We start from the raw sequence: 10,658 nt of genomic DNA on the forward strand, positions 1-10,658 counted from the left end.
GCAGATCGGTGCTCATGCTGTCGATCAATGGATTGTCTGGTCCAGACTCGATTATTTACAGAACGCAGCCATATATTGACGCATAAAACTAAACCCACTCACTCACTAAAATCTGTACTTTGAGATAGAGTACAATCCCGAATATAACAGATGTCACACGTTCGGCTCAGTTATCTAATGAATAAACGTTATAACGTGCATCTGGATTCATAATTAATAATTCATATTTTGGTATAGTTATCCCGCATGCCCAGAGATAATGCTATGTTTAATGGCACATTGCGCTGATTCAGTGCCTCCGTGACCATGACCTCTTCTGTACAGCAGTTCCTATTGTTGTGCTGCGATTTGTTGTTAAGATGATGGTTGTGATACACCATGCAGCTGGTACAGTTTCCAGCACAGCTATTTTCCCTTCGGATGCAGAAGATAGGTATCTGGTATAATCACAAGTAAGGTTGGCACGATATTATAAGTCCACTGAAGTCGTAGACAACATGTTTTATTAGTTACTCCTATGATATGTGCATATGAAAGATATCTCATCAGTCGGTTGTTTTAACAGAAATATTTTTTTGCAACATACTAACGTTGGGGCAGGAATATATCTGTCTTGTGGAGATTCTCCGTCTCTTCAAATTTAAACCCTGTTAGGTTTGTTCATCAACTACTGAACCGCGGTGGCTGAGTGGGTTAGACGACCGACATTGGAATAACACTGTTTTCACACAACTGCATAGACTGATCACCACCCTGGCGATGTAGAACATCCACTTATTTGCCCACTCCCGCGCTGTGTCACTTGAAGTGTAGGTTACCCGTTTCAGTTGCATGTTACGTAAACAATCTGGAAAATGAGGAAATGTAATTGCCTTTTTGAATGACCAGGAAGAGGATTTGCCATGCACTGCAAGGAACTATTACTGATGCTTTCAACTTCATTTCCTGGTCAACATGAAATAATAGTGTAAAATGAGATGGAAAATACTAACAGGACCGTGTACTCAGACTTGCTGATCGATCTTGCTGATCGATCATCCCGATTGCGCAGATCGATGTTCATGATGTCAGTTAATGCATGTTTGATAGCTGATTATCTGAAGACCTCGACAATTCATGATTTTCGAAGTAGAAGCATACTGATCAGATGAAAACTATTTGCTTATTTCTGGTGAAATTACTTTTAAAAATCATTATCCTAGTGAAAACGATATTTCAGTGACCCTCAAGAACATCGAGTTTAACATCATTTTTCTTAAAATATTTTAGATAAAATTGTGTCCTAAACGTACAAAACATTATTTAAATAATCACTTTGAAATACTGACTTACCTGATCACGGAACAGCAACACTTATGACCAGGAATAATTCTTGGCATGACATGACTTTACCATCAAGACTTATCCAAGTCAAAGCTCTCAGAATAATTCGCACACTGCATTCTAATACTAATCGAAAGTAGTTATGAGAAAACCTAAGATTTTAGTGATGTGAAATACCTGTTACAAATACGGCACCATGGACACCAAGTGAAAACAAATATGCAATTCACAAATACGGCACCATAGACGCCAAGTGAAAACACATATACAATTCACAAATACGGCACCTTGCACGCCAAGTGAAAACAAATATGCAATTCACAAATATGCATTTGTGAGCTGGGATCCTACAGAAAAAAACACGATCAGAAACACTATTGGAATCAGCAAAACATTAATTTAAGTCTTCAGAGTGGATGCTGATCCGACCGGGCTATCATAATAAACCATACCGGAACACACCAATCCTGGCAATCTCGGCTTAAACGGAATGTGTCAATCAGTCGTGTAGGCGGAGACGTTTCTCATAGGAGATTCGTGTCGTTTCAGTTCGTGGAGCAAAGTCAACGCTTTTTAGACAAATTGCATAGACAAATCGAACGTGCAAGAAACGACGGTATCACGTCTCTAGAGACACGGGCGGGACAACATGCTTATGCTTTCTGGAAGTAATATCTGATTATTCTAATGCGAGGTGAGTGCAAGAATATCTCAACAAAACAAAATGTGCATGATCTATTGTCAAATGATTGGACACACATATTGGTAGCTTTTGTATTTGCACATCTGCAAACCACGTTTTCAGTATTATGTTGAAGTGAATGATTTTGTACGTTCTGGGTAATGACGAAAACTGGAGGGCTAGGGAGTCACATTGTACAAAAACTCTCTGCGGGTAAAACTAGTTAATGCTTCCTGTGAAATTCCTGACAAATACCCTAATCTGATTATGAGCCTAAACAGCCTGCCTATGCCAAGATCTCCCGTGGAAGAAGAAGAAAGAAAGAAACAAAGAAATGAAGTAATTAGATAAAAAAACAGCTTCATAACGTTTATTCTACGATTCCGACTACAAAATATGTAACTGGAGACACTAGATGTTAGCTACGAGGTATCCATCAGCATCACAAGTCAAGTGTGCACCGTGAAAAAAGGATCTGAGATGGATTTGGGAAGTGTGTATTTATGTCATAAATGCATGTTATTTGTAAACATCCTCCACATTACTCTGCAAACAGTTTTCAAAGCTTCACAAGGATATTGAATATTATTCATGGAGATGAATAACGCCTTTGAAAACGTCATCAGAAGAGTATGTTTTGGGGATGTACCTAAAATTTATCTCTTGTCTCCATTACAGGGTAGACAAGTCAAGATTTTAATAACCCGTGTAAAACATTTACCGTGATACTACTCAAGGAGAACTTTGGAGAACAACGAATAAGAATGAAGGTATGTACCTATCTGATTTAGGAAAAAAATGAAAGAGTCTATATTTACTGTCATAGCGACTGGGTGAGTGAGTAGGGATTTACGCCGATTTTAGAAATATTCCAGCGATATCACTACGGGGTAAACGAGAAATGGGCTTCACAACATTGAAATTATGTGGAGAATCGAACCCGGGTCTTCGGTGTAGAAAGCGAACCCTTTAGCCACTAGACTACCTTATCGCCTCTATATATGTTATATGATATTAAATACGACCATCCTCCGTTTGCGTGAGTGCGTGCGTGCGTGCATGCGTGTGTCCTGCTTGAAACAGTTTGTCTCTATTACTCATTACACTACATTCACATATCTAAATGTAGTTGTGTGTTTCGCAGGTCCTGGTTTGTCTTCGCAAACACATGTTGCTTTTTGCGACTATCATCGCAGTAGTTCTCGGATTTACGATCGGACTGCTCTGCCGTCAGCTGAAACCTTCCCCTAAAGTAGTCATCCTCATCTCATTTCCCGGGGAGATGTTTCTACGGCTGATGAAGATGCTGATCCTTCCGTTGATAGTCTCCAGCATCATTACTGGTAAAGTGAGAGAATGAGTGAGTTTAGTTTCGCTTCGTTTTGAACAATATTCACGGGAAATGGGTTTGACACATTGTACCCAAGTGGGAAATCGAACCCAGCATAGGTGACGTGACGAGCGAACGATTTAACCATTAGGCCGCTCCACCGCCTAATATCTGGTGAATACAAAAAATAGAAGTTACCGCTCATTACGAGTGCAGCGTTAAACATCAAAGTGAAATTAATCAAGCAAGTATGAATTATAGCATACATATGTAGGATAAAGTTTTAGAAAATTCAATAGATAATTATCAAAATATATTTATTAGATGTCTCTATTGTAGGTCTTGCTAGCATCAATAGTAAGTCAGCCGGGAAGATTGGCTTGTATACCATTGTCTACTACATCACTACTACGGTATTGGCAACACTAATTGGCGTCATCCTCGTTCTCACCATCAGACCAGGCTACGTTGCCAACAACAACTTCATGTGTGTCAGGTCATCAGACGGTGCACCATCACCTTCAGCTCTTGACGTGTTCTTGGATGTAGTCAGGTCAGTTTCAGTGAATATCAAGATGGTTCTTGAATTCTAATTCAACACTGCTTTAAGTCAAGATGGTACTTGAAACCTAATTCAACGTTGTTGTATGTCATGATCGTAGTTGATGCTTGATTCAACATTGTTGTATTTCCGAATTCTGATAGACACATGATTTATCGTTGTAATATCTTTGGTGTTAACAGTATTTGCAGTAGCCTTCTGAAACACTTGTTTTAAAATCTAATTCACGTGATTGCACGCAGGAACCTTTTCCCCGAGAATGTCGTTCAAGCAAGTTTTCAGACAAGTGGCACTGTTTACGTTCAGGAACAGGTAGAGGTTTCTCGTTACTTTTTATAAGCTTTGGGTTAGAATTAGTCTCTAGCAATCCATACTTGCCACAAAAGGAGACTATGCCTGTCGTCAGAGACGACTAACGGGCTCGGGGTCGGGCTCGCCGACTTAGTTGACACATGTCATCGTATCCCTATACCAATTGCGTAGACAGAAATACGATTCACTGGATTGCGTTACACAGACTTGAATATTTACTGACCCCTGATGCCTAATTCAACATTGTTGTATTTCCAAATTCTGATAGACAAATGATTTATCGGTGTAATATCTTTGGTGTTAACAGTATTTGAAGTAGCCTTCTGAAACACTTGTTTTAGAATCTAATTCACGTGATTGCACGCAGGAACCTTTTCCCCGAGAATGTCGTTCAAGCAAGTTTTCAGACAAGTGGCACTCTTTACGTTCAGGGACAGGTGGAGGTTTCTCGGAAAGAGAACTGTACAGTATTAACCAGTCCAGATGTCAATGACACGTCATCGGTTGAGAAGGAAGATGACACACATGCATGGGCCCCCAAGTCTGTCTACAAATCAGGAATGAACACAATAGGTACATTCGTGTTAGTATTAAAGTGTGTTATTGGTGGAAGTGCAGTTACTATGAATTGCCCTGTTCTTATCTTAATACACATACAGTATATGGTTTGTGTAGACATGACTTGTGTTTCGACTGTTTTTATTCATGATCAATCATAAAATGACAAGATATACTGTTAAGTCTTTTTTTCTGTAAGATCCTTGGCAGTAACATTCATATGTCCCCATGTGCGTGATGAAGCACGATGCAAGTTAACTTTGGACGTTCATTTCCTATGCAGCTCTGTCTACGAAAGGTGTATGCGTATCATGCATTGCCGTGTGTTTAAGCACCTCCTAAATGCTATGAGGAAATTTGAATTCCTTGCATGAATTCAAACGTTGATACCTCCCTAAATACTAGAGGATTTCCAATACATTCCTGCTTAAATTTTTGTATCCTTTCTAACTTTATTAGGGTTTGAAATATTGATATGTAGGTGCTCTGGCAAACATTTATTAATTTGCATTTTTTTCTAATAGCGTTATTTTTTTTTATAAGATTTGGGTTAGAACTGGCCTCCAGCAATCCATGCTTGCCACAAAAGGAGACTATGCTTGTCGTCAGAGACGACTAACGGGCTCGGGGTTGGGCTCGCCGACTTAGTTGACCCATGTCATCGTATCCCTATACCAAACGATTCACAGGATTGCGTTACACAGACGTGATTATTTACTGACCGCTGATGGACATAGATGGAATGTTGCGGAGTAACAAACAAACAAACGCTGGCTCCATCATTCTAAAATAGCTAACAGTTTTGTTCCATGTTAGAAAGCAATTTATCCAGCACTACAAATCTGTATGCCGTTGTACAAACTGGTCTTTTAGGTCATCTTAACTACCGCTGCCAAGTTTGATAACAAAGAGGTTTTCCTTGAACTTCAGGAATAATCTGCTACTTCGTGTTCTTTGGTGTAATCCTTGGTCGCCTTGGGAACAAGGGGAAAGTGGTGCTGCGTTTCTTTACGGTTGTTAATGACATTACCATCAAAACCTTACTGATGTTTTTGTGGTGAGTATTATGACAGCAACCTTTTTGGCAGAATGTTTTCTCTTTGAGCCTGAATATGACTCTGTATTTGTCAAGAACCCTGCTCACTGAGAGTAATTCAGTATTATAGTTTTACAGACGATCCTGATGGATAGGTGTCGGGTACAAAATATTTTCTTTTGCATAATTCCACTGGTAAATCATTTTGTACTAAAGTACAATCTGTGACTCTTGTTTGGTATTCTTACGTCGTCCTTACTGACGTCCTTTCCCACCACCGTCCGTAAACTATTCTCCTTTTCAGGTATTCTCCAATTGGGATCATGTTCTTGATAATGGGGAACATTTTAGAAGTCAAGAACCTCACTGTTTCCTCAAAACAGCTTGCTGTCTACGCAGTAACAAATTTGATTGGTCTTGGAATCCACCTCCTAATTGTCCTTCCTCTGCTGTATCTGGCTTTGACAAGGAAGAACCCTTACAGAATTATCAAAGGAGTACCACAGGCTGCTATAATGGCAATTGCAACTGCTTCGAGGTGATATAGGATGTAACAGTGTCTATGGCCATCATCTATCTAGTTGTACTTATATAAGTTCTGCATTCGTAAATGAATGCAACAACATTTGAATGAAGTAGATTTGTTACAGACTTTGTTATTGCACCACATAGATGTAAGGTGTATTATATTACAAGTTATTAAAACATCGGAACATTATTTTGTCCTTCAGTTCTGCAACCCTCCCTTTTACCATTCGGTGTTGCGAAGGAAACTTGAAGATTAACACGACCATCACTCGGTTTGTGCTACCGATAGGGGCAACCATCAACATGGACGGTACCGCCATATTCCAGGTCATATCGGCCGTTTACATTGCCCAGATACGTCGGATACCCCTGCGCTTCATCGAAGTCGTGATACTGAGGTCGGGTTAAGTGAATGCGTTTTCTCGAGGTTTTCATATATACAATGTTAGACCTGGACTAGTTAATGATCCGGCATGGCGAGTTAATGACGACACGTCTCTAGCAACACTAGGGTCATCATGAAAACAGTAGTGCGACGAAATGTCACTACTACGTTATACAGTCGCTGCTCTCCAACAATGATTTGCAGCTGACTTGGCATGATAAAGTTGGAAGGTTGAAAGAATTAAATAAGACTCGGTAACTCTTGTTTGTGTTAATTGCTGCTATGTTTATGCTGTCAGCCATGCATTTTTGCTCTACGTTGCCCAGGATCCCGCTCCTTAAAGCGATGTTACGGCTACGGCTATCACGTGTGTACATTAAAGTATTGGAAGTACGATCACCTTAGCTCTGCGATCGCTTAGCGGGACTGGTGCTAGGCTGGCTATTTTCTATACGTTTCGTAGCCCTAAAAATCTCTTCTTCTTCGTAGAATCTGAGAGCGTGGTTCGTACCCAGTGTGTTGAGAATAGGTTTGAGAAGTTCGTTCGTAGGGCTACGAACGTTTCGAGGATAGTTAGTCTGCACCATAAACCTTTAACTTTAGCATGATGAAATAACACGTTCATTCACGCAAACACAGTTTAAACATACTTTTATTCAAGTATATAAAACTGCTCAAATACTGATCATTCGATCATGTCAGTGTTTTAACCTAACTTTTCAAATCAAGATACTTCATATTCAAACATAACATAGTAACTAAATAATAAACACATTCGCTAGCTATGTTGTATTTCAGTCTTCAGCCATTGTATTCTAATCGGTATGTGTTGCAGTTTGTGTACAGTCTTGGGCAGTATAGGAACGCCTGGAGTGCCAAACGCATCTGTCATGGTACTGATGGTGATCCTGTCCTCGGTGGGTCTTCCTCCAGAAGACGTTTCTGTCCTGCTGGCTGTTGACTGGTTCCTGTAAGCACCGACATGATATTGCTATGATGAGATTTTTAAAGGCTGCTTTAATGTGCTTATACGTGGATGGCAAGTTGAAGTTAGGCAACATCGAGCTTGGAAGGTTCTTGGATGGGTGACCGTGTTTGGCAGAGTTTCGCGGATTTCAGTCCTGCCCCACAACGAGGCTCCTGTGATACACGTGGTCTCTTTTTCGGCAAGTGAATTTGTTCAAAATTGCCTCTGGTTCACCCAGCAGATGCAATGGGTACCCGGTTGAACAGTTATGTGACTATAACCTTCTAGCGCATAACAGACAGGCTAGGATATGGGTTAATCCAAAGCTAATTGCAGCGTCCAGAACAGCGTATCTAGGTAACGTCGTCTCTGTGAGGTGGCTCTGATAACGTGGTATCACAAACACTTGCAAAGGCAAGTCAAATAGGGAACTGCACTTTTGTCGCTGATGGATCAAGTTGAATGTCTTGATAGGAATGACTACATTCATTGATATATTATCTTAGTGTAGATGACAGCGTGGTTGCATCAAATGATGCTTCACAAAAGTGTCTTCTAGAATTGGTGACTATGGCTTAATAATCCGAACTCTCTTAATTACGGATCACAATAACAGTCCCAACAATCAATTTGCTACAACAGTGCTTTGTAATCCGGACTAACTAATAAAACAGTCCATTGAATAGACATCTCCGTTAGTTCTTTCGGGGTCCTAACTGCAATCACCTCAGACCACAAGACAACTAAACTTGCCGAATTCAGGCTGATTTACAGCCCCGACAAATTATTGGGTCTTAGGTCAGTCCGTAATGATTCAACTGAAAACTATTTAGAGTATTTGGGTTATTAATAATAATGTACTTGATCTCCAGACCGCCAACACGAAAATCAGAAGGAAATTCAACTTAAAATTATTAAGGTTTTCCCCCTAACAAACATGTAGTCCCACATCTTCGGTGTCAAGCTTCTTTATCACAGCATTATTTTACATGTTAAAGAGAAAACATATTCCTTAACGCTGTTTATATTATAGTTCAGATATTGACATTTAATAAATTTTCTTTGAGATTTCCTGTGGTATGTATTTTTATGTTTTGATTTTATTCCATTGACTTGGCATACTTGTGTGACTTCATCCTTTGGCTTTGTTTATCCAAGGCCTGACCTTGCTATACATGAAAATACAGATGTGTGCACATAATCCTTGCACAGAAGACTTTGTGATATAAATCAATTTCAATTACTTTATGTCAACTTACTGTTCCAATCCTCTACTATAGAACTGAACTGCGTAAACGGTTTTGCATTCCCCAACCCCGAAAATGGCCAAATGTTCCTATACAAATGTTGCCATGTATGTATGTAACCCTGAAAACGTCAATATATTAAAATATGTTCATGGAACTGAAAAATTGCTACAAACGTAAATTATAATATGACTCTTGTTGAAGGTCGAAGATGACCAATGCAGTTCATTTTGTATCTCAAAGAAACTTACATTCTGACATGGTTTAATTCCTCCAGATAAAACACGTGACCTTATACCAATGTTACCTAAGATGTTAAGTATTAGAGGGGTAATTAGGTATGTGTTTTTTTTGTTTTGTTTTGTAACGATTTTGGTTCTGAGATTCTAAGATATTGAAATATTTTGCCTCCTCAAGGCAATCTCAGGCTAACCTGGTATGGGTGAGTGAGTGGATTTAGGTTTATGCTGCATTTAGCAATATTCCGGCAATAACACGGAGAGGGAGGGGAAACCAGAAATGGACTTCACATATGTTTGGAATCGAATCCGGGCCGTCGGCGTGACGAGACAGTGCTTTAAGCACTAGGATACGCTAACATATTATGGGACCATTGGCGGTTTCTATTATTTAGGTGTTACAAAGTCACTTCCACAACTAGAGAACATTCTTTCTTAATTTATAAGTATTTGAAAACAGTAAGAGTTAGATTAAGAAGCGGTACTTTTGGTTTACAAAGAGAGACTCACGCATTCGTGAATACCACACAACGTACCCCAAAATAATTGATGTATTGGTTACCATAAATGGTAACACGCATGGAATAGTCCACACAAAACTTTCAAACATACGAAACAACTATTTTAAATATGCATTACTATGTCGTAGAAAGTGAATACATATCTTTTATTGACAGGTCTCGGATGCAGTGTGTGGTCAATATAACTGGTGACTGTTTTGCAGCGTCTATGCTGGATCATTTCTTTCCGCATAAACCCAGAGAACAGACAGTTGAAGAGGTTCCAAGGACCTCCGAAGACCAAACATTCACGGACGTATGAGATTTTCACGTAGACATCTTTTACTCTTTGCTCTTTTATCGGTGTGTAAAAGAATCTAATTCTGTTGTATCCAGCATATGTATATAATCTGTACAACCTGTACAATAACATGAAGAAATAAATGTCGTATGAACAAAAATGTGATGAAACATATCCAGAACGTATATTATGAAGAAGAGAAGTGATTCGTTGATTTATAAACATTTTCGATATTGAACAAGAACATAAACTGATGTTTGGAAATATGAAATACAGCAATACAAAAGCTCTAGTCAAATATGACAGTAGCAATAATATGATATAAATTATTGAACAAATACAGATGTTATCTTCTTGTCATCGTTGTCAGCAGATAAACAAGAAACACATGAGACACTGGGATCACGCACGAAATACACATGGAATGTGTAATATAAGGACGGAACCATTCGATACATGTCGATCGGAAGGTTTTCATATATTAAGGACTATATACGTACTTGTCAACGCCTTGTTGTATACATTAATAGAATGCACCCGCTTTATCGGATCCGTACCTCGGCTTTATCAGTTACTGTTGACCATATGAATAATTATAATAGTGTAAATAGGTTCTTTGATTCAGAGTCACCATACGAAAATAACAAAATAAACTGGGACACTGCTACGTTTGGCCAAATGGATAGAA

The 10,658-nt window shown here is 39.2% G+C and overlaps 1 protein-coding gene across 1 annotated transcript; it reads left to right on the forward strand.

Annotated features, from left to right (window-relative positions):
* The first annotated feature begins 1,872 nt into the window (after positions 1-1,872).
* LOC137287506 (excitatory amino acid transporter 2-like) lies at positions 1,873-10,130 on the forward strand. The gene is made up of 10 exons (XM_067819843.1): positions 1,873-2,017; positions 2,684-2,775; positions 3,150-3,348; positions 3,675-3,888; positions 4,577-4,782; positions 5,698-5,824; positions 6,108-6,341; positions 6,535-6,729; positions 7,552-7,686; positions 9,847-10,130. Exons 2-10 carry the CDS (start codon positions 2,770-2,772, stop codon positions 9,989-9,991), a joined length of 1,461 nt encoding a protein of 486 aa, XP_067675944.1. The 5' UTR covers positions 1,873-2,017; positions 2,684-2,769; the 3' UTR covers positions 9,992-10,130.
* Positions 10,131-10,658: the final 528 nt, after the last annotated feature.

This window comes from Haliotis asinina, chromosome 6 (assembly GCF_037392515.1).
Source record: "Haliotis asinina isolate JCU_RB_2024 chromosome 6, JCU_Hal_asi_v2, whole genome shotgun sequence".
NCBI classification, from domain to species: Eukaryota; Metazoa; Mollusca; class Gastropoda; order Lepetellida; family Haliotidae; genus Haliotis; species Haliotis asinina.